Genomic DNA, 24179 nt, shown 5'->3' on the forward strand with positions numbered 1-24179 from the left:
CTGGGGATTGTAACTCTGTGAGGGGGCGGACTACAGTGCCCAGAATCCTTTGCGGCAATCGCAGCCCTGCCGCTGACGCAACTTGGACGTAAGAGAAGGCGGGGCCTAGCTACGGCAGCTGCTTGCCGAAACGAAGCTGTTCCCCGGGCTCCTCCTCCTGGGGGGGGGGGCGTGGCTTCGCGGCTCGGTCCCTCTCCTGAGACTTTGCCGAGGCGCCATTTTGAAAAGCGTTTTGTTTGTGGGCTGAACCCGAGAAAGACGAGAGAAGGAGAGGCGGCTTTCTCCTCCCACCCCTTTCGGCGCGGCCGCGACGTTGTTTCTGTCAGCCGTTTGGCAAAGCGTCGAGCCGGGTAAGTCCTCCCTCGCTCCGCGGCTTCTGCTCCGTCCTCGTTTTCTCCTCCGCGCGCCTGGAGCATATACTGTGTAACCGTCGCCTCGCTGCGTCAGGCATAAAAGGCCTGATCCTGATGCGTCTTTTCCCTCAGGGGAACCGGCCAGAATTTTTGGACACTACTATAAAAATACAGGATGGGCGTATAGACAACCACCTTATACCGTAAACCAACTGACCAACAAATATACAGTATCTACTCTCACCTAAGAGATCTACAGCAAACCTTTTTAGAACTAAAATATCCGCCTGATAAACAATAGATCAACAGAGCCAGACTGCTGGGGGTGGGAATTAGTTTAAAACATCAATCAGAAGTTTGCAGTAAGTTATACAAAAAAGGTCATATAATATAAAATACAGCAAAATATGCAACGTAGTTTATTTAAAAACCCCTTTGGCCAGCTCTTCAGCTGAAAAAAGGCTTCCAGAGCAGCTTAGAAATGTCAGACTTTTAATTGAAAATAAATGGCACAAAAAGAAAAAGGGATGCGGAGGGATGAGGAAACCACAAACTTGTTCTTGGTTAGAGAATTCTTGTAGTAACCACTGTAATGGAAAATTTTAGGGTAACCAAAAGTGCCGACCTCTGCTGACAGGAATCCTTCAAGCCCATTTCTTCTGCTATATCCCTAACAACAAGAAATCTAAGTAATCTGTTTTAAACTTTGCTAAACAACAACAAAATACCTTTAAATTGTCTTGAACAAAGCATAAAACTTTATTGTTTTAATGTATAATGAATAAACTCCATTTTCCACTTTCCTACCCTCTTGTACTACAACTGTGCTAGTCAGTTTCATGATACATGCCATCTTTGAGCAATACTTAATAGAATGCAAAGAATAATTTCTTAAAAGAGAGATGTGTGGTTCATGTTCCCCTCTTCTCTAATAGGGGACTATTGTTCTCTGATTCTGTGTTACCGATAGTAGTGCCTACACAGTACCTTTCCATGCGTTCACTGAGAGTGGTGGTGGAATTTTCCTGTTGGCCAATGTAAAGTGGCTCATGAGTCTCATTACATCTCCCAAGCCTCATGGTTGACCAGGTCAGTCACATCCACCTTCCTTCCATCTGAAGTCATATATGATGTCAGATTTAGGAAAGTTCAAGTAGCAGATGTTGCGATGGTTGTGTTCCCGATTCTTCCTTTACAAGATAAAAAATGAGCTGTTTTGCCTGTCTGCACTGCAACTGATTTCAAGCTGTGGCTGCAAGGGAAGATCTGATTGAATCTACAGATAGAATCACCTGACATCATACAATGTCCTGTGATTGATAGGTGGGCAGGGGTGCCCACCAATTAAAGTTGCCTGTGGAGGGCTGGCCCTCTGGCTGGCTGGATCCAGTTCCCCACCCCTGCTGTTGGCCCAGCAGCCTTGCATCTGCCTATTTCTGACATCTTCGTTTTGAAACTGTATTCATAGTTGCATCGTATGGTACAAGGCACAGACTTGGGTAAGATTATCTAGAAGACTTGCTTTGATATTTCTCTTTGTATCAATAAGATGGTGCATAATTGTTGGTAACTATTTTTAAGACTCTGCTGAAACCTCCAAAATTACATTAGGGCAAATTTGATTCTTAAACTTTTATGTTGAAACATGACTTTATTTTCCCTTCCAGTATTTCTAATAGATGGAGGAAGGAGCTGAAGACCTAATGGATCAGCCTGAATCTGCTCCAGAAAACATACAAGTGACTGAAACAAAAAAAAGGTGAGACATAATTCCTAAGTTGCTGATGTTGTTAAATGTCATATTTAAACAATGAAAAATGTTTTATAAAATCTAGAAAGAGTCTTATGGCATCTTGAAGGGTGGTATTCATCTAAGTTTTTCTTAGAGTAGTTCTAATGAAATTCATGGAAATAACTTGGTTGTGTTCATTAATTTCAGTGGGTCTACTCTGAATAAATTTGGTTGAATACCACGTTAACATATATGTATATTTTCATGTTCATCAGCTGCATTAAGCGTTATCCTGAGTTGCAAGTACATATGTACTGGGATTGTAAGCAGTCATCCCCCCCTTCCATTGGGTTTGTGTATATTTTTACATATATGTAATCTGAAACTAAGTGCCCTCGGTCATGTACCAACATAGTGGGTTGTATCCAACTAAATTTTACTTTGAGTAGACCGATAGAAATTAATTCACTGAAGTTAACTCTGACTATTACTGTCAGTGGATCCACTCTGAGCATGACTGGTACTAGGCACAATGCAGCATTACCAGGTAAGATCAATTGATGAAAGATTTCGAGTGACATAGGGTTGCCATATTTTGAACTGAAAATCCAGAAAGGAAAGTTGTCGAGCTTTTTTCTTTTGGGGGAGGGTGAGGGGGGCAAATTTGTGAGCCGTTTTTGAGCTAGTTTTATGGAAAAACTGCACTGCCAACATGGGTTGCCATACTTCCAGATTTTCTGTATATTTGCAGTATTCCATATACAGTATGTTTGGGGAATTCCGGACATACGGCAACCCTAGGTTGACAGCCCATGCAACTCTGCTTCTGTGCATGGTTTAGGAAGGGAGAGCAGGCTCATGTGCCACAGCTATGAGGAAATCACAAATTCAGTGGGTTAAGACTTCTAGTATGGAAATGCAATTCTGCAAAGAACTTCATCTGTCTTGTTAGTTAGTTCTGTGTGGCCCACAGGTTACTTTTGACCCTTGCTAAAGGAGGATACAGCTTTCCATATGGCACAAAATATTTGCAAGTTTGCTGCAAATTTGTGTTCTCTTTTATGGGTAGGGCAGAGGGCCTAATCTACATACAATGTGGACCTGAAAAATCCTGTTGGCACCCCTAGCCATAGTAATTGGTCTGTGGTTCTTAGAACAAAAAAAAGTGGTCAGAATTTCATATGTTCTCCTTTGTTATGCTCAGAGGCCCAAGAGGTCGGGGAAGAGGCCGAGGTGGCAGAGGCTATACTAGAGGAAAAATGCGAGGCAGATCACTGAATGGCTTTGGGCCGATAAGGTAATCTTTCTATTTTTTACCTAATGTACATTATTTACTTATTGTATAATGTTGTACACATTAACTTCAGGGTGCAAACTTCCTAACTGGTAAAGCTTTAATACACAGTTGAAGTTCAAATTGTGATGGTTTTGCAGGCTTAAAGGGATGTGCATGCAGGTACGTTTCCCCTACTGAAATGAGTGTTGCACTTGCTTGCAGATGGTCACAGGTCCAACTTCCAGCATTTCCAAGTAGGGCTTGGGAAAGGCTCCTGAAACTCCGGAATGTGACTGCCATTCAGGCTGTAGCCAAAATGGGGTCATCCAGATGTCATTGGACTGTAGCCCCTCTTATTCCTGACCCTTGGTTATGGAATAAGGCAGCTTCATATGTTGAGCTGTAACCAAGAATGTGGTTAGAACTTAATCATCAGCTTGTGTTCAGAAGATCAGCTAAGCCAAACCTTGACTTACCTCACACATGGCTTAGGAGCAAAAGGGACCGGAAAGGACCAAAATGGCTGCAAGCTCTTTTCCAGGAGCCTGCACATTTGCAAACCTGGACTTTTGTCTCTTTATTAAGATTTGCTGAGTTGCTCATGCTTTTAGATTGGTGCTGAAAAGTTCTTGTTTTTGTAGACGTGGAATGGGAAGAATGCGCCCATATTCAGATGTAAGAGGGCGAAGAGGAGTACGAGGCGGACCTCTCTTCTCGCCATCTCTTCCTCGGAGAGGAATGATGAGAGTGCCTTTTCTGCCACCCCCACCATGGTTAGTATTGAGGTTAACTGCAAATATATTTAAAAACAGTGACTGTAGTTTTGGGTAATGCAGGGCTGTGCTTGGGGTTGATTCACCTAGCCATATGTTTTATATATGCAATTTGCATTAGTTGCAGAATTTGGGGCTTTCTGCAAGCAAAATTCACAAGACCCTGTTTTCTTGTCAGATTCCATAGAATTGGTTGTGTGAGGGTCCACAAAGAAAAAAAAAGTTTCAAGAGCTGGAGATCAAGTTTTGGGGATTTTCCACTGAGGAGATGACACTGCAATTGATGTTTTTTTGGAATCTAAGTTATGCAACCGAAAGGTTGTATGTGACTCAATATCAGGAGTGCTTCTTTGGAAAGATTTGGGGTTGTAAAATATACCTCAAGAAAGCTGATGCTAATCAGATAAGTCTAGGATTGAGAGCTACTGAGTTAGATCAAGCATTCCTGTACATGCAAGGAGAAATTACGCGCCCCCCCCATATCTATCTATCTGTCTATCTATCTACTTCTTTGTGAACACACACTCATCTGAAATTTGGAGAAAATATGTTAAAACATGCAACTATTCCTGGCAACTCTGAAAGCACAATTTTTAGATTAAAAATGTTTTATTATCGATATGATTGCTGTCCTGGGCTCCTTTGGGAGGAATGGCAAAATGTAAACTGAATGAAGGAGCAAATTCTAATAAAAATTACTGTATTTTTCTGTGTATAAGACTGGGGTTTCCCCCTAAAAAATAATGTCCAAAATTGGGGGGGTCTTGTACACAGGGGCCATCTCCCCCCATTTTCTTAAGTAGGAGGTGTCTTATACATTGGGGCATCTTATAGACGGAGAAATATGGTATGTTTTTATTATTATTTAAAGAAAATGCCTGTCTGAAGCAGGGAAAACAAAACTAATAGTTACATGATATATAACTGGGTTAGTAGTCATATGATGATGGTCAGTTGGGTCTGTCTCTGCAGTTTTGAGCTTCCTCCCCCACCTCCACCTCCCCCACCACCTGGACCAATGGGATTCAGAGGAATACCTCCTCCTCCCCCCAGAGGCAGAGGGATGCTGCCATGGCCACGAGGCCGTTTCCCACCTCCAAGCAGGTAAGATTCCTTTCCCACTCCCTTTTTTAGCTCATTTTACTTTACACTTAAAGAATTTTATGTAACAATGTTTAAAACTTGAGGAGGGTTAAGTATTCAGAACGAGGCTTATCACGTAGACTTAAAAAGTCAGAACTTATTGTTAGCATAATATTTAACCACATTGGAAGCTTTCTAAATATGCATGTTGGAAGCATTCTCCCAAATTGTAATGTAGGGTTTTAGGTCTGTTGTTTTTAAAAAGTAACTCTTTTGAGAAGGGGAAAAAACAACAATTATGATTTTATCCTTTTATACAGCTTTCCCAGTGGACCCGGTGCACCAGCCCTTCCGCCACCTGTGCGGGGCCAGAGATGGCCTGGGCCGCCAGGTGGCAGATACTATTAAAGAGGCTTATTCTTTAAATTCAGTAACTGGGATACATCCTTTTTACCTTAAGACCATTTGAAATGGCTGGACTAAGAATTGCCTATAAAGTATTAAAGAAGGCAAAGAAAATAACAGAGTGCTTGATATTCCATATTTTTCCAGCAGCCCTTATGCACCAAGTTGGTAAAAGCCATATATTTTTTAAAAATATCCTAAAGACCTGTGACTCCTTGGACACTTTCAAGCATATCCTTTTGAAGCCTGTTGTTTGTGGACCTTGGCATCTGCACACTAAAAGTTAAAAGAAGCATATCTTAAGAATAGGTCAAGCTTTAACTTAATATTCAATTAACTTGTGTGCAGCTCTTTTTTTGGAAATACATCTTGATCTGTTTCAGTAACATGTATTTGTTTGTTCTTAATCTTGTGAACTCTGGTTTCAAATGCACTTACATGTGGTAACAATAAATTCATCAAGATGCTTCTTACTTCAAAGGGGCAATTATTCTGTATCATGTGGGGAAATATAAGCGATGCACAAAATGTAATGGATAAAACAAACTGTGGATGTTAATTTAAGAAATAGAGAAAAAAATTATAAATGAACAGAAGTTTATGGACTTTGTTTAAATTTTTAATTACTGTTTCTGTTACTCAGCTTGACCTTGGTGTTTAAATTTCTAGCATGTAATAACTAAGTGTAGTACATGGCTAAACAATTGACCTATTGTATAATTACAACTGGTGATGTTATCAAAAACATAAAATGAAAGGCTATATTAAAATCCGCAGTGTGCATATTGTTTTAAATGACAGATTTCTGTACATTACATAATCACTTTAGATTTGATTTTGTTGTGCACTAGAAAAACTTAACAAAAACGGAACATGTAAATCTTCTTTTGCTTGTTAAAATGACAGATAAAATTGTAAAATTCTGAAACAGTGCTGTTTAATGTCAAGGATGATCACAGTCAGTAAATTTACATTCATTAATACGGTCTGTGTTCTTCTGTGCTGAGGGCTGAATAGAAACTTTTTTTACCAGTCTGGTGCAGTTTGGGACTTTTTAACTTAAGCAGTTCCTACACTGGGTCCAAAGTCTACAAGCAAAGTAAAAAAAATGAAGAAAAGCAATAAATTGAGGTATGAAAGCATATATAGATGTCTATAGCCTACTCTTAACACTTGGCTTCCAGTTAAATTAGTATATGAACAAACTGTATTAACCTTAGCTTTGATAAAACAAAACAAAACCCCGACTTAGATTGATACTTGATCAGAACCTCAACGTTCCCAATAAATCACGAAAGCTAATATTTAGCCTTCACAACTTATTCTTTAAAAGTGAAAAAATTCAGCTGTGTATAACATATTAGAAAATACTTTATTCTATTCATTTGGTTAAATCATTATACTGCAACGATGCTTTGTTTTGACTTTGTGTTGGTTTAAAAACACAGTATTGACTGCAACTTTAAAAAAAGTAATCTAATGTTGCCCAATGGTGAAAGAATGATGCTGTTGTTATCTTCTGAAGGGTAACATAGTCACCCTTTGAGGCCAGTGGGAGATGGCATGCAGACCTTTGGGAGAGCTTTCATCAAGGCCTTGAGGTGAGACAGTATTTAAACATTTTCCCCACTCACTTTCTTTTTCTTTGAGTGAAGTGCACATTCATCCGAGTTTGATTCATGTCTGAAGTGGGGCACATACACAACACACAGTCTCGATTCTGTTTCACTCAGAACATTAGCGGCCAATATACAGAGTTATCTCCTAGTGGAACCCAGTCATTCAAAAGGGATTCATCAGGTTCAGTTGGAGAAACCGAGCTGCCAAGCATATGGTGGTGGGTCAACCAGGTGTGTGTCCAATGAATCTGGGCTTTATGCAGATCTTTACCGAAAAGGTTACTGTCAGAAATTACTAAGCAATACACAAATTCTGTTACTTGGAATAACATTTGAACATATAAAGCCATGTTTACACTGAATTGGAACATTCCTCTGTCTAGTCCAGGGGTGGGGAATGATCTAGCTACCAGGCTATATCCTTATCTCTGCAACACAGAGACATATAATAGATCCACTTTGTGAGGTGGGTGGGGTTGGCCATCTGTTAGTCACCTGACCTCATGATGTCAGATGACCTGTTTTTGGCTGTGTGGTTCAAGTGCCATGCTTATTATTGGGGCTTGCAAAAGGTTGGCTGTGCACTGGGCTTTGCAGGCGCTTGCAAACCCACTTTTGGCACAGATGCGTCTTTATCTAACCCACACTTGAGACTGCATGTACGGCAAGTTCGTGTGGCTTAGCCCAAAGGGCCTCATAGGTTTCCTGCTGATCCAGCCTAGTAATGTCTGTTCTTACTGACCATGGATCTCCTAAGATTTCCCCCAGACTTGTTTTCTGAGATAGCTGTAACTTGGTGCTTCCAGAAATTGAAGCTGGCCTTCTGCTTGCAAATACCACTGAGTGTGGCCCATCTTGTTAGATGAACCACATGCCCTTGATTTCCCCCTTAAACTGAACTAGTATTTGCTGTTCTCCATTCAATGCATTTGAAAATGCAAGGAGAAAAGGATTAGTATGTTCAGTCTTCTATATTATTCTATACCAACTGCTGACAAGAGTAATGAGCAAGCGAAGCAAAGCTGCTTTGGTAATAGTAAATCAGTACTAGCCTGTACATTTAGTAGCAGGAATATATTGCTGAATTTTATCTGTTGATATGGAAAGAAATTGAACCCAAGCATAAGAGAGAACACAAACACTTTTAGTGCTCTAGTACAGCAATTCACCTACATGATGGGCAGAGCAATCCAAAATGATAAGGTAGCATGGTATGGCATATCTACCACTACATCCCAAGTCCTGCTAGCTCATGCCAACCAGGGTAGGTGGTGTGGGTGTTCTCTGTCAGTACACCAGTTCAGGCTGGCATAGCTGAGGGAAGGAAGGGGAATGGAACAGCTTTGATGCTGTTACATAGTCAGCTTGGCTTTGCCCTCTGCTTGCACCCCATTTCAGAGGTGTAGTACCTCAGTTGTCTCTTAATCCCATTCAGCACTAAAGATCTGGGGCTTGGAATTCCTCTTTTCTTTTTCCTTTCTTTTACTATTAGCTGCATGAGATTACTGTTCAGAAATTTAAAATACAGTAGCAGGCTGACTTAACATATTTCTGATTTTTAATGTTCATGGAGAAGCAATCAGTTTGGAAGCTTGCAATCACACAAATGTTTGTATAGACTGAGAATTAATTGTCCTTTCTAGTGTATTAAAGTTGCTGCAGCCATCTGAATTGTGTATAAGCATACTACTCTGCAGGAAGATTTCAAGTCTATTGTTAAGGTAACACTTGCTTTCATTATTGCCCTCTTTCAAAAAAATGATGATGATGATGGTTTGACAGTGAAACTGTTTTTCTGACCTTTCTTCTATATTTCTGTGGGGAACATCCATTGCAGATGTGAACTTAACAGCCTGCAAAACAGTGTATCAGTTTTCAGAGAGTGCAGCTGTCAGAGCTGCCCGAGGTCCCAGCTCACAAAGGACCAACGCCAGTTCGTTGTTATATACAAAAGTCTTTATTGAAGTCCAGTTTCGCTTTCACAGCCGTAGCGTGCAGCTCTACGTCTGAAACTCTAGACCGCTGAAGCTCCGTCTGAATCTCCTCCCCCCCAGACACCAGTTTAAGACTCTAGCTTTGCTCCACCTCTTCCTTTGCTCTTTCCTCCTCTGGCTCCGCCTGTCAGCTGGGGTCTCGCCCTTCCTAGACTCTTCTGACGCTGAGTCCCCTGAGTCTTCCCCCTGCCTCCAGCGGGCTTTAGGACCTGGTTCCCAATCCGGGTTTTCTGCTGTCCCGCGCGCCTGTACATTTGAACTTGGCGCGTGCGCCCAGCCGGCAACCTTCCTCCTGACCGTTACACTGCTCCTGTCACTGCTTCCCCCTTCGGGGAGGCTAGTTGGGCCTGACCTCCCCTCCGTTCCCCCACTCTCCGATAGAGGAGTGGTCAGCCCTGACTCATGTTCTCTCCCTGCTGGAGGAGACGCTGCCCCTGACATATGGGACTCTTCCCCCCCCACTACGCTCTGGTGGGGAAGCTGGTCCTGATTTCCAGCTGCTGCTTTGGGAGTCCCCGCTGGCCCCTTGTTTCTGGTGTGTCCCCCCTGGGACCCCCCTTGCCCTGACCATCGGCGCCTCCTTCTGAGAATCTTCTGATTTGCTGGAGAAGCTCATGGAATCTCTCGGGTCACTGCCATACTCCCCTACGCTGCCCTCAGATTCTTCCCCTTCGCTCTCCATTTCCTCTCTCCCCTGTGCCTCTGTTCCTGAGCCCCTGACAGCAGCTATTTTAACTTTTCAGGAAGATTAGGTTGAGGTTCCCTGCTCCTTTTGATAAAATTCTACTTGCACTGAATTGCAACTGAGTGCAGAAAGAGCTAGTGTCTAGTGCCTGTATAAACTGTAATAGTGCTCTGATGCAAAGTGAAATGATGGAAACATGGTCCTAATATGAGCAACACATGCCTTCATCATTGGCCAAGCAAGTTCAACCTGCTTGGCTCTCCTTCCTTAACTTAAGAAGTCCTCAGTGGGTATTGTTGGTCATGATGTTGTACATGATGGTCAAAGGCTGACACTAGTAAAGACAAAGCAAGGATGAGGGCAAAACACGCTACTTGAATTATCTTAGCATCATTTGCTGAATCCAGACTTACCTGGGAGTAAGGCCAATTGACAACATTTAGATGTCTGAACACATAATTTATAATCATCTTCCCCCCACCCCTATTTGTTGTATCACTTATTAGGCATGTATAAGATTATTCAGACTTACTCATTAATAAATTAAGCTAACTAGCACTAATCTTACATTTGTTTATTCAGAGGTTAGTCCCACTGGATTTATATAGGATTGCAGAATTAGTCCAGATCCAATTCCATGGTATTTATGTTTCTGATACTATACTTGAATTGTATTGTGAGAAGCTTTTGTAAGTTGCTCTGAGAGTCTATCGCCCTATTTAGAAAGGCCAGTGTATTGTTATTTTAGCCACAATCTGGATGTTTTAAGAACCATAAGCAGAGCATGAATGTGGTAGGTTGCCCCAGGGACCCAGCGTTCAGAGATACTGTTTCTGTTACCAGGAGGAATAGTCATTGATAGATCTCTCATCTTTGGTATTTTTACACTGATCCTGTTAATTTCAATGGGGTCTCTGCAGAAGAAATTCCTGCTGAATTATTCCCCTTGTCGGTAACTCTATAAGTACAGTTAACTCAATTTTTTTCCATAGGGACCATTTCACAGACCTTGAGAGAAACACGGTAGATAAATATTTCACAGTAGCCTGATCTTGATTCAAACTTGAGCCAAGGTGTGTGTGTAATATATTAGGAATGTTTTGTCTATTGCAATAAATTACATCCCAAGATCAATTCATTTTAAAGACAAAAATGTATTTTGTTGTCAATGAATGAGAAACTAATAAAGTATCTAAGCACTGTGATTGTTGTGTGATGGAAGTATTTACAAGGTGTATACAGTACAGAAATACTACTCTTCTGTCTAGCATCATTGGGAAGAAGGAAATGGCTCATATGAATATATACATTATTCACTGCATGCTTTCTTCCATGCTGCAACTCGCAGTGGTGGATATAGTTTCCTGTCTGACCTGAGATGAATTGGATGAATAGGTCTACAGAATAATCCTAGTTGTATTTGAATAAAATCCAGCATCTATTCCTACCGAACAAACCCCTTTAAATGAACAACTGCTACCCAAGATTACATTATGCTCTTGTCTATGGCCCTATTCATCTTCTCTTGCACTCAAGCTGCTTATGTCAGATGGTTTGCTTAGGTCCAATGGAGCTCCTGTTAAACTGGCACAAGATACATAGCTGGCTTATTTTGCCCTGGCACTATTATGGCTGCTGAGAAGATATGTAGCACTTTTAACTTTCTGGCTAAAGTTATCAACATGGGGTGGAGTAAAAGTAACCCCACCATTAACTAAACATGACTGGTAATTCGGTCTCCCTGCTGTAGTTTCTTGCGAGCCAAACCACATGGGGAGCTCTCAATACAAATAGATACCTAGCTAGACACTCATTGCCTTTACGGCAGTAGGATCATGTACTGACCAATCCCTGTATCAGGCGTCTTTTTTGTGCTCTGGCAGAGTAGAAACCTTTTTCCCTTTGTATTTTCTGTATCCTAGCTACCTTGAGTCTGGTTGCTAAGAGACAGCCTATACCTAGGAAAGCGTTGGCTATTTGTGATTTTCTTTTTCTTAGGAAAACAACTTTCTTTGAAACACTGTTTCAGTAAAGAAAGAATACTATTCAAATGTTGCTCAAAGCAATAATGAGAAAAAGAACTTGATTTCCTGAGCTAAATAGAAAAAGGGGAGAGATGCAGTTCTCAAAATTATCCATTTTGCGTATTTTTTAAAAACAAAATTTTTAATTAAAAAAAAACCCCTGAGTGAGACTAACAATGCAATCCTTTATAAAAATTGGTATGTTAAATGAATCTTGTTCATAGGTTGGTGAATATCTTTTCCAGGAATGCCAATAACTACTATGGGGTTGGAGCATTCTGGGTTTGGTTCCAAGAGATCGAAATGCTTTAGCAAACTGAGTGATTTCACTGATTTGTAAAACAAGAATATGGTTGCTGGGCAGTTGAGATATTTGGGGTGGGGGTGCAGATTAACATATCAAATTATTAAGTGTGTTTATGGGAGAAACAGATTGGCTTGTGCCCTAATTAAAAATATTTCTGTAGGCTTTTGATTGTTTCATAAACATCCTGTGGTTATTAGTAAGCTCTATGTGGGAGATTAGCATCTGCTCAGGGCTGGCCTAATTAAGACAAGCTCTTTGGCACAGCTTGGTCTTACACTTCCTCTTTAGCAACAACAACAAAAAAGAAGGAAAAATCAGCTTAAGATTACTGTTCCAGCAGTATGCCCAATTCTCCAAGAATAGCTGACACTATGGATCAGAACTAACAGCAATTGAGGAAAGTCATAAATCCTGCAAAATCATCCTAGCCGTGTGAAATCAAAGCTCCGTCTCAAGCAATTAGGCATTTTGCATCTGACTAGTTCTCATCTGGCTTTCAAAAAAGCGGTCACTTTTCTTTTTAGAAGTGGTTATTACACATTAAGTACTTGGGAATTTGGTGCCTATTAAGTAACAGGTTAACAGGGTAATTTTTTATCCACTACAATTAATGTCCATTTGGTAATAAAGAGAATGAAGATAAAAGAAGCACCTTTGCACTGAAATTGAGGGGATTTTTTTTTCAGTCGAAGCAATTGAACCATGTCTCTGTAGGACTGCAACCTTGATTTAATCATCTTAGAGTAAGCCGCATTGAACTCTGTCTTCTAAGTAGACAAAGGATTTCACTATACATCTACAGTTGCCCAGTGTTTTTTGCAGAGAAGCAGGACATATTTCTATGATTGTTTAAACACTAACATGAGGCTGCTTCAGGCTTCTTTCATGAATCATAGTGCCCGTCCACAGCTAATTTCGTGTGCTGTGAATGTAGCAGCAAACATCTATACATCAGTGGGGGTAGAGGGGAAGCTGTGGCAAACATGGTCCTTAGCTGTAATTGGCACTAAGAACTATGGATATCTGGCACCACACACCTGGTCCTTCTAGCTGATGTTACCTTCCATTTCTTATCAGTGGTACACATAAAAGATTCATATGTAGAACACAGTGACTCTTATAATATTGTGAACAAAATACAGTCATACCTTGGATCCCAAACGCCTTGTGAGTCGAACATTTTGGCTCCTGAACGCCGCAAACCTGGAAGTGAGTGTTCCGGTTTGAAACGTTCTTTGGAACCCAAACATCCAATGCTGGTTCCGTGGCTTGCGATTGGCTGCAGGAGCTTCCTGCAGCCAATCGGAAGCTGTGCCTTGCTTTCCAAACATTTTGGAAGTCAAACGGACTTCTGGAATGGATTCTGTTCAACTTCCGAGGTGCCATTGTATTATGTTAACAGCTTTTCTAAGAGTTATATAGAAGGAAGTAAGGGTTATTAATACAGTTGGTTGCAGATGGTTTACAAATTCAACTGTACTCTGCTAAGGGCCTCTTTATTATTATGCTGTTCATACTGTAGTAAATATTCTGATTATAAGCAACAGTGTCAGTAGCATAATTTTAAACCTTTTATCCACGTACAGTCATACCTCGGGTTGCAGACACTTCAGGTTGCGTTTTTTCGGGTTACAGACCCGCCGAAACCCGGAAGTACCAGAATGAGTTACTTCTGGGTTTTGGCGGTCGCGCATGTGCAGAAATGCCAAATCGCAACCCATGTGTGTCCAGACGCAGCACTGCGGGTTGCAAACATGCCTCCCGCACGGATCACGTTCGCAACCCGAGCGTCCACTGTACAGCAAGACATGATACACAACAACAGATTAACACAACTTCTGTCAAGTGTCTGTTGTCCACAATCTCTTCCGAAACATGAGTGGGTTTTTTTTGAGAATTAATCTGGTCGAAAAGCAGGCTCATTAAAAACTAGTTCATTAAAGGTCCATTTAAGAAATAGTATATTTCTCTCTAACAGAATGACATTGTTACATTTGATTTCAACTCTAGGGGGTGGGATCTTCAGACCAGGCATTTAGGATTTACTTGTTGATTCTTCTACTTGAGGCAGTGTGTCCCAGACAGGTCTCTGGATATGTTCAGGAAGTCTTTCTAGCCTTGTCTAAAAAGAAAGTATCAAAAATGAGGTTAAAAAAATCATGCACGTGCAACAGCTATTTTTATGCTAGAACAATCCTAGCACGTTTCTGTGATACTTATATGAATCCTATTCCTAAAATTCAACACATGTATGACATGCCAATAGGCTACCAAGTGGCAAAAATCCCATTTTGTCCGATAAATGATAAAACTAAGAGTTTATACTACAGAAGCAAGAACAAAGTTCACTAATACCTTTTTTACTTCCATAGCAACCCCTTCAGGTAGGTTTCGTTGAATGTATTCCAAGTAAACATTGGCTGTGCTGCCGGTTAAATGCTTTAACTGAAACAAAAACAGTATTTTAGTTTTCACATAGCAAGTAATAAGACATGTGCTAAAGGAAACCAATCTGTAGGCTGTATCTGTCTTTTCCCCGGCTTTTGCAGCCCTACTTGGAGCAATATAGATACCACTGTTATGACCATTCTAGGTCAAACATTAGAGGCTTGAATATGGCTCTCAAGCTATTCACCACCTATTATGTTTAATGTTTTACACACGAGTATGTATGTGCATGTGTATGGTGGAAGAGGGGGTAGACAGCTGTTATTTCCTGAATAATAATAAAAATGTTCATCTGTTTGCTAAGCACGTCTCATATTTAAACATACAGCTCTTCACTCACCTGCACGTGGCGGTAATGCGTCCTCATTTCATACTGAACTCTGTGCTTCTTGAATATGTGCACTGATTTTAGAAGTGTGAATCGTTCTATCTTCTTTGGAGGTTCTTCTCTAAGAGATAGAGTAGTTTTCATAGAATCATTGGTCATTTTAGTATATTCATTTATTTCTGAAATTACAGCCACTCCACTGACAGCTTTCAATAATGAAGTTGCCTGGCAAGCAGTGGGGAGCAGGGAGAGAAACAACTGAGCCTCCAGCTCAACTGGTTGGCCTTTGTGGCTGTATTCAAAGAGATGCACGTAACCTAAGGTTTGGGGGAGGGGGGATCATGGAAATGGGCAAGGGAAAACCTCATTAAGTCAGTAGCAAAACTCTTGCTGACTTCAAGAACTTTTGTCAACAATTTAAATATGACAAACTTTTTTTATAAAAAATCTTAACAGTAATACTGCTAGTTAAAATCATACTTTTGAGTAAATATGCATTGCCTAAAACACAAGGTTACTTCTACCTTCAGAAACATTGAACTGTTGTTCAATATGATAGATTTCTTAGCAACAGCAGCCACAAGATGTACTTCTGGACTGTAAATTTGCAAGAAAGTGTCTTGCATAATTTACTAGTCCTTAAGCAAATTATCTAATAGTCCATATTCCAAAGTTAGAATCAATGAGCCCAACTGTCTGTTTATGACTACAGTTATATCCCATCTTAACTCCAATGAGTTCAAACTGTCATATGTGGTTCAGCCCTCCATATTTTATCCTTACAACAACTCTGTGATGTAGCTGGCTGAAGGTCAACCAGTGAACTTTGTAGCTGAATGAAGATTTTGAACTTTAATCTCACAGACCCTTGTCTCTAACCACTGCACCACACTTGCCCTCAAAATTATATAAGGGTAGTAATTTGATATCCTGGATTCTTTCCAATCAATAAAACAGTTTTAGTGTGCTTTATGCATTCTCTCTTGTTTTTCAAATGTCAATAAAACCATTAGATTTGAAAGCATTAAGCTAAAATGCAATTTTGCTACGTCTTTTATCTACAATTATCGAGCTATAGTTGGATAATTGGTTGGACCAATTAGAAAATGAGATTCTAGAATTACTGACTAACTACAATGGATAATTGTACTTACACTTTTTCTATGGAGAGACCAAGTTCTTTAGCTGCAAGCACCATGAAATACTCATAACTGTCCAACACCATTCTGTCATGACCTTTCACCAAAACAGCCAGTTTCTTATATAACACGTCTGGTTCATCTGAAACAGATACCTGGATGTAAAAACAATGAGAAATAAGCAAAGAAGCACTCATATTTTAAGGCTTGGCAGCCTTAATGCATGGCTCATTAAAGTCTTGTTTTAAATCATTGAGTTCAAATTAAGTTGTTATATGCATTTTTTGTGCCCCAACATTGTTTAAACCTTATCAATATATATGCAGTGGTACCTTGGTTCTTCCAGGAGTCCATTCGACTCATGAAACCATTCGAAAACCAAGGTGCGGCTTCCGATTGGCTGCCGGAGCTTCCTGCACTCAAGCGGAAGCCGCGTCTGATGTTCAGCTTCCGAAAAATGTTTGCAAATCGGAACACTTCCAGGTTTGCGGCGTTTGGGAGCCAATTTTTTGGGGAGCCCAGCCGTTCAAGTACCAAGGTACTTGAGTATAAAAATGACTTTGAACTTACATGGGGGTTACATTCTGGGGATAGCGCATAAAGCCAAAATTGCACATAGCCAAAACACATAGGAATAAATGGCAGGTGGGAAAACCAATGTACAGTAGTGCCTCGCAAGACGAAATTAATTTGTTCCGCGAGTTTTGTCGTCTTGCGATTTTTTTTCGTCTTACGAAGCACGGTGTCGGGAAAGTTTTGGAAAAGCTTCAAAAATCACCAAAGTCTTTAAAAACCTCAAAAAAGGATACCACACCGCGTTCTATGAGTTGCTCCTTGAAGTCAAGTCGCAACTGTATTAATGGTGTTAAGAAAAAGGAAACAAACTTGCAAGACGTTTCCGTCTTGCAAAGCAAGCCCATAGGAAAAATCGTCTTGCGAAGCAGCTCAAAAAACAAAAAACCCTTTCGTCTAGCGAGTTTTTTGTCTTGCAAGGCATTCGTCTTGCGAGGTACCACTGTATTTTGTTTTCAGGATGCCCACCCCCTTTCCATCCCCTTTTATTTATTTATTTTTAATTTGCCAAGTACGTAAAGCTGAATGTGCACAAGTTCAATATGCATAAGTTGTAAAGTACCTGTACTCCCAATCTCGAAGTTAATATTTTTCAGAACATATTATTATTTACTGGCAAGATATAAGAAGTTCAAAACTCAAGACTTACCAGGGATTTTTCCTTGGGCTGCTGAATATTGGTGTGCACGCCTGAAAACTGAAACCACATCAAGTGATTGTTGCTGAAATAGGAAAAAGGGGTGTGTGTGATAATATCACGACAGGAGCAATATAAGAAAATGAGTGTTTTAAGAATTTAGCTGGAAGTGATAAACTTACTGAAGAAAGCTACATTGCTTTAGTGGAACTCTTCTTGTTGAAAGGCAAGCCTCTGGTCCCTAAGAACATAATATAGGATTGGTATGTTAAGATAGCAATGTTGCTACATTGTTGGCCAGCTACTTCAGCTTTCCAGATTTATTTAGTCAAATAAGAAAATAAATACCTAGATGCCCACCCCATCTAAAATACATTAAAAAGGTGGGCAGTTGATGAGAAAGGAGACTTTATTTAGAACATTATTCATACAAAAGGCAGTCCACAATTACAAACTATCACATCAGTTCTTTCTAGATTCCTCACATATTCTGTAACTCTCATAACTGGATCTTCTACACACAATCCCCTTCAAGGCCTTCATGTTTAAATGGGCTGCTGCTCATCCATTGAGGCCAAACCTGCCCCCTCATAAGCACAGCATTTTCCACTCATTGCCCCCTGGCTGCTTTTGGGGTTTCTTAGCAGTAGATTCCGAACCTGATGTAGTAAAAGCTGTAAAGGGCAGCAGTGCAACAGGAGAGGGAAAGGGCAATAGCATAGCTACTTCCCTTACCAGGCTGCAATGACATGGAAGCATCTATGTCCCATGCTTCTCTATGAGATACGCACATCAGTCCATAAGCAGCCACCAATAAAGTTTGCCACTGGGATTCTGGGAGTGCTATGCATTCTAAAACATATGAGAAAAGCCAGGCAAAACCACAGCAAATAGGTATTTTTCCAGTGTGAAGGTGGTCACCGGGAAAACCTCTTTGAATGTTGCCTGATAAAAGACAGATAAAGGTGCTGGAGACTTACTAAGGCAAAAGTGACAATGACTATTTTTCTCTTTTGTTTACTATGTCAACTGAGATGAATGGCAAAGCTACTCAAAGGGTTTTAGAGATCACCATTTAAGCAACAGACCGTTGCTTTGGTGCTTAATAATTCCAATAACATAGAGCCATTGCCAGTAAAAGCCTTTAACAATTTTCCATTGCAAAGACTCGAATGCAACCCTGCAAAGTAGGCTAGGTTGGCAGTGTCTGGCCCAAGGTCACTGTGAATTTTGTGGCTCAGTAGGCATTTGAACCCGGATCTCCTAGTTTGCACATACGTATTTACAGCATGCATTGCCATTTATTACACCTGCAGTAACCTCGGAATGCTAATCTTTCCAATGCAGCTTACAGAAAAACCATCACACCACAGCAAACGATATCAACGTATGACGCTTTCTAGCGGGGCCCTGTGGTGGGGAAGGGATAAAATCCTGCGGGAGCAGACCCGTCGATGAGGTGGTCCTTCCCACAGGAAGGGTGGCGGCGAGACATAAAAGCCCAGCTCTGAGGTGACCATCTTCGCCAGCCTCCCTCTCCTGACACATCCCTCCCGCTCAGATATATATTATCCAAAGGCAGCTCTGACGTCGGCTTTTTAAGATTATCACCCTATATTTAGCGGCTTAGACATTCACTTATACCGCCCCGGGGAGCCTCCTCGCTGCTCAGCCGAACCCTGCCCCAAGGGACGCCACAATCACCTTCCATAGCCGGCACAAGAAGCTCATTCCCCTCCGCGCCGCCATCTTGCCCTTCCTCAAGCAACTTCCTACGGCCATGACATCATAGAGCTCGATTTCCTGTAGGGCCTGAGCGACGGCGTCGATCTCTATGGCCCTGGCATCCAGGTAATCATAGAGTTCTCTAGCCGAAGAAACCATAGAGGCGTAAACAACAAAAGTTCCTTCTCTGGTCGTGTGACTTTCTCGCTAGAGCGGCAAAAGCTGCAGCTGCTCATTATTGCTGCAGTGCCTTTGGCAGCAATGTAACAAATAACTACCAGGGCTAGGAAAGGGAAGTACAAGCAGATCTTCCAGTGTGGGGAAAATTTGATTATTACTATTTTATTCTAAGAACTGCGGCATTTTAGTAATCATCATCATCATCATCATCATCATCTTAATGACCTGCAAATTCGCCCTGCTCCAGGGAGAACCATTTAAAATTGCGAAAGAATAGTTAAGACCCATATTCCAGAGTCTTGAGGATGAATTGTGTTTTAGAACTACAATTCCCATCAACCTCAGCATCAAGGATGATGGGATTTGTAGTCCAACAGCAGATGGGAAAGACGCAGGTTGCTATCCCTGCTCGCAAAAACCCTACCGGCATAGTCAGTGGTTCATAAATGAAGTGTAAATGGCATTCCGAGAGCAACCTTGCGCTGCAGATCTGGGTTGTTCTAGCTACAATGCTGAGCTGGGAGGGGAAGATGGGGATGCTGAAGAATTTGTTACTATTCATTAAATTTCTATACCACCTTTCATTCGCGGATCACAGGACTGCTTACTGTATAAACACACACCACCACATAACACAATAAACAAAACAATAACTCCCCCTCTTGCCAGTTTAAAAGGCCACATATTTTTTAAATTTAGCCAAAGGTCTGGGAGAAGAGGAAAGTTTTTACCTGGTGCCTAAGAATATGTACAGCTATGTAATGTACTCATAGGCGCCGACTCCATGGGGCTTGAGGGGGCCCGAGCCCCCTCAAAAATTCGTTTGGGGGGGCTCAGCCCCCCCAATAATCTCGGGCGGCGGTGGGCGCGTCCGCGGCTTTTATAGGGCGCCCGGCGCGTACCAGCTCGATAACGGGCACCGGCGCGGCGGGGGGCGCCGGGCCGGGGGAGGGGGGCGGCCGGCCTGTGTCCTTGGCAACCCCATTGAGCAGCGCCGGCTCCCCCGGGAGGGCCATCCCCCCGCGCCGCCGATCGCCAACACCGCCGACGCTGTGGCTGCCCGAGCCCGAGCCTGAGCCTGAGCCTGAGCCCGACCCGGAGCCCGAGCCCGAGCCTGAGCCTGAGCCCGAGCCCGTCAGTCAGTCAGTCAGTCAGTCAGGAAGGAAGGAGAAATGGGGAGGGAGACGAGGGAGGAAAATTGCGCGCAGGGTGAAGAAAGGAGAAGGGCGAACGAGACGAGCTTCCAACCCAAAAAAGGGCTGGAAGACTGGGAGGATGAAGGATCGGGAAAGAAAGCGACGCCTTCCCCGCCCGCGACGTCGCCCGCTTGTCATTGGCAGCGCAGCGGGCGCCCAGAGGGGCTGGGCACCGGCGCAGGGCCGCTCCGCAGCCGCGGAGGACAGCTGTGCGGCTAGCAAGGTGCGCCGCGTAGAGCGCGGCCCTTGTGTGGCCCGGTGGCCAGGCAAGCTCGGGCGGGGACCCCCATGCGAATCTAAGACGGGAGAAGAGGGCAGAGCAAAGGGGGTCCCTTCCCCAACCTCCGGCTCTGAGACTTCCCTGCGCCCCAGAAAAGCGAAAGGATTTTCTCTCTCTTTTTTTTTTATAAATATTTTATTAAGGTTTCAAATACAAAGTTAGAAACATACACTGAAGAAAAAAGTAAAAGAACAAGAAAAAGAAAAAAAGAAAAAGAAGAAAAGAAAACCAACCATTCAACACATTTTTTATATAACTAACTGGACTTCCTCGCATCTCCCTTACCCTGCATTCTTTATAATAAAGATATCAGCAAATTATTACCTTGTTTCGTACCTTATTTTGTACTTTTCAAATACTATACCTCTAAATTTAACATACTTTTCATCAGTTACTTATATCTTAAATTAAACATAGTATTACCTTAGATTTTGACCTTTTCTTACTTAAAATATAATTTCCTGTTTCCCAAATCTAATTGCTGAAGCTATAGTTTCCGAATCGTGTAAATTTTTAACATTCATACAACTTATATTGTTTTTGTAAATAGTCCTTAAATTTTTCCCAGTCCTCTTCCGTTGTTTCTTCTCCCAAATCTCGGATTCTGCCAGTCATTTCAGCCAGTTCCATGTAGTCCATCAATTGCGTCTGCCACTCTTCCAGTGTGGGCAAATCTTGTGTCTTCCAATATTTTGCGATAAGTATTCTTGCTGCTGTAGTTGCATACATAAAGAAAGTTCTATCCTTCTTTAACACTTTCTGGCCAACAATGCCCAAGAGGAAGGCCTCTGGTTTCTTGGGAAAGGTATACTTAAATACCTTTTTTAACTCATTATAGATCATTTCCCAGAAGGCCTTCACTTTTGGACAAGTCCACCAGAGGTGAAAGAATGTCCCTTCAGCCTCCTTACATTTCCAACATTTATTATCAGACAGGTGATATATTTTTGCAAGCTTGACTGGGGTCATGTACCACCTATAAATCATTTTCATAATATTTTCCTTCAAGGCATTACATGCCGTGAATTTCATTCCGGTGGTCCATAACCTTTCCCAGTCCTCAAACATGATGTTATATCCAATATCCTGAGCCCATTTTATCATGGCTGATTTGACTGTCTCATCCTGAGTGATTTTCTCTTCAACCTGCGCTCCATCCTCTTGCAGAAAACTCTTTGCCTGCCCTGCCCGTATCTCGTTTTTGCTTTTTAATTCCACACACGCACCCTTCGGACTTCGTGGCAATCGGGCGCGCAGGTGCGTTTCCTAAGAGAGTGAGGACCCCCACCTCCTCCCCACCTGCTCCCTCGCCAGCCAGCCAGCCGCGCGCCCTAGCCAGAGAGCCCCGGCCGTCCCCGTCGCGCAATCGGCTGGATCTCCCTTCAGCAGGCCGTGCTCACAACTCGGCCCAGGGACCCCCCAGCAGCGGATCTCCGGCCCAGCTGAAGAATCCGGCAACAAGCCCGCTCCTCCCCAATCGCTCCGCCGAAATACGCTCCAAAACCCCCCAGATAGGCCGCCGGCCGCCAAGTCTAGTGGCGCCCTGAGCGAGGGTCTCTCCCCAACACCGCCACCTCGAACTGCGTTCTCCCGGCTACCCGAGCGAACCAGCGGCAGGACCCCGGTATGGGCCCCCCCAATATTTTTTATAAGTCGGCGCCCCTGAATGTACTCCAGGATTTAACTTCTGTCTGGTTGCAGATTGGGGTGGAGTTAAGTTTATTACGGCTTATTATGATCTCCATCTTTCAGAACAGTTGCTACTTAACCCCGCTTTGATAAAGGCTTTAATAAAGAAACATTTTCTTTACCAAACAAAACCACCCCCACCCCACCCTTTTGTACACACAAGCAGGATTGTTAAATAGTACTTTAAAATGCTGCTAAAGACATGAGTTTTGTAGCATTGATTAATGTTGTATGCTTTAGTCACACCCACTGAAATTAACGGACATGACGGAGGCCAGGTAATTTCAGCAGGTCTAATCTGCACAGAACCACACTATGGTTTGTAGCTCCTTGCATTTGTGTTGTCAACATGATGTTACCCTCAAATGGCACATTATTATTATTATTATTACAGTGGTACCTCAGGTTACATACGTTTCAGGTTACATACGCTTCAGGTTACAGACTCTGCTAACCCAGAAATAGTACCTCGGGTTAAGAACTTTGCTTCAGGATGAGAACAGAAATTGTGCTCTGGCAGTACGGCGGCAGCAGGAGGCCCCATTAGCTAAAGTGGTGCTTCAGGTTAAGAACAGTTTCAGGTTAAGAACGGACCTCCGGAAGGAATTAAGTACGTAACCAGAGGTACCACTGTATTATTTTTAAAGCAGCAACAACAGTGATCATCATCCTTCCCCCAAGGTCAAAGACATAAAGCAACACCTACTTGGATGACCAGTAAAGACTGAAGTTGCTCCACAAATACCTATGGGTTTGGACTACTCTGCTCTAATTCAAATGTGTGCTGGGGTGGGGGGGAGGGAGATGAACAACTAAATAATGCTCAAATGTGGCCACAGCGTTAGCTGGATGCAACCGTCAACAAATTTAGTATGAACTTCAGGCATCTGATGAAGTGGGCTACAGCCCACAAAACTTCATGCCACAATAAATGTGTCAAATCTTTATAGCGTCACAAGTCTCTTGTTTTTGGGACATGAGACAAACACAGATACTCCTCTGGAAATGATTGAAATGTTAGTGTGGCAGTTATGCACACAGCTATTTTTTCTCACATATGTAGCGGAGCACTACCTCTACGTTTGGGGGCCCATTTTTGTACAGGCAACTCAGATAAACATCCCAACTTTTTAAAAATGCTACATATTTCAAATGAAGATTAATTTATTTAAAAGAACTCTTTTGTCACGTGAACAAGAAAAAAAAAATCAGCAAAGTACATTTTATCAAAAGTATAAAATACTGTTCTGTGGCAGCGTTACGTTGGATCCCTTTGATTTTACAAATACAATATTCTGTCGATTTAAGAAAAAGCTGAAATATTTCTATATAGTACATAGTGCTCTCATGAACTAACTGGGATTCATGCCCCCTCCAAAGAAACAAAAAGGAAAGGGGGAAAAGAAAGAAAGAAAAAACACCATGGCACATCATCGTATGAAATTAAACATTTTAGTGCAAACCTGAATAAAATTACACCCTGAAGTTAAACCACATGCAGTTCAGGTGCAATTAAGCCGTAACAGGCAAAGTTTTCTTTACAAAAATAAAAAGAACTACATTAAAATGTTTATTATTTTATCCCCAAAGAACATTCTTTACACTACACTGTAACTCTGAAATTATTTACAGCTTTTCTGTAACAATATAACAGCAGTTAAATATGTCTGAAAATAAGATTTCCTCCCCCATAAAATAGATTTTTTCTTTTGTTATGTACAATTTTTCTCTAA

At 41.9% G+C, this 24179-nt stretch overlaps 2 protein-coding genes across 5 annotated transcripts; one reads left to right on the forward strand and one right to left on the reverse strand.

The window, feature by feature from the left end:
* The first annotated feature begins 170 nt into the window (after nucleotides 1-170).
* LOC308582696 (uncharacterized protein) lies at nucleotides 171-11125 on the forward strand. Of its 4 annotated transcripts, XM_081186131.1 has the most exons (8): nucleotides 171-350; nucleotides 2021-2112; nucleotides 3290-3382; nucleotides 4003-4134; nucleotides 5107-5238; nucleotides 5538-7223; nucleotides 8885-8962; nucleotides 10913-11125. In XM_081186131.1, exons 2-6 carry the CDS (start codon nucleotides 2033-2035, stop codon nucleotides 5623-5625), a joined length of 525 nt encoding a protein of 174 aa, XP_081042257.1. In that variant the 5' UTR covers nucleotides 171-350; nucleotides 2021-2032; the 3' UTR covers nucleotides 5626-7223; nucleotides 8885-8962; nucleotides 10913-11125. The 4 variants fall into 4 exon arrangements, with proteins under 4 accessions (XP_081042257.1, XP_081042256.1, XP_081042259.1 ...); XM_081186130.1 differs by having other exon boundaries at nucleotides 5538-8962; XM_081186133.1 differs by lacking the exon at nucleotides 10913-11125 and having other exon boundaries at nucleotides 172-350; nucleotides 7148-7223; nucleotides 8885-8945.
* A 3070-nt stretch (nucleotides 11126-14195) lies between these two features.
* On the reverse strand, nucleotides 14196-19194 carry MRPS10 (mitochondrial ribosomal protein S10). The gene is made up of 7 exons (XM_081186119.1): nucleotides 19081-19194; nucleotides 17559-17617; nucleotides 17389-17461; nucleotides 16182-16321; nucleotides 15040-15148; nucleotides 14607-14696; nucleotides 14196-14373 (listed from the first exon to the last, which is right to left on the reverse strand). The coding sequence occupies exons 1-7, from the start codon at nucleotides 19156-19158 to the stop codon at nucleotides 14287-14289; spliced, it is 636 nt and encodes a 211-aa protein (XP_081042245.1). The 5' UTR covers nucleotides 19159-19194; the 3' UTR covers nucleotides 14196-14286.
* Nucleotides 19195-24179: the final 4985 nt, after the last annotated feature.

Source organism: Podarcis bocagei, assembly GCF_964188305.1.
Source record: "Podarcis bocagei genome assembly, chromosome: 3".
NCBI lineage: Eukaryota > Metazoa > Chordata > Lepidosauria > Squamata > Lacertidae > Podarcis > Podarcis bocagei.

What these genes read in the sequence shown, in the direction of transcription:
- LOC308582696 (XM_081186130.1), top strand. Translation starts at nt 2,033, where the DNA reads ATGGAGGAAGGAGCTGAAGACCTAATGGATCAGCCTGAATCTGCTCCA. An exon ending in GTGACTGAAACAAAAAAAAG is followed by an intron (nt 2,113 to 3,289) that starts GTGAGACATAAT and finishes TGTTATGCTCAG; the next exon opens with AGGCCCAAGAGGTCGGGGAA. An exon ending in AATGGCTTTGGGCCGATAAG is followed by an intron (nt 3,383 to 4,002) that starts GTAATCTTTCTA and finishes TTGTTTTTGTAG; the next exon opens with ACGTGGAATGGGAAGAATGC.
- MRPS10 (XM_081186119.1), bottom strand. Translation starts at nt 19,158, where the DNA reads ATGGCCGTAGGAAGTTGCTTGAGGAAGGGCAAGATGGCGGCGCGGAGG. An exon ending in CGCATTACCGCCACGTGCAG is followed by an intron (nt 14,697 to 15,039) that starts GTGAGTGAAGAG and finishes TTTTTGTTTCAG; the next exon opens with TTAAAGCATTTAACCGGCAG. An exon ending in TTGCTATGGAAGTAAAAAAG is followed by an intron (nt 14,374 to 14,606) that starts GTATTAGTGAAC and finishes CTTTCTTTTTAG; the next exon opens with ACAAGGCTAGAAAGACTTCC.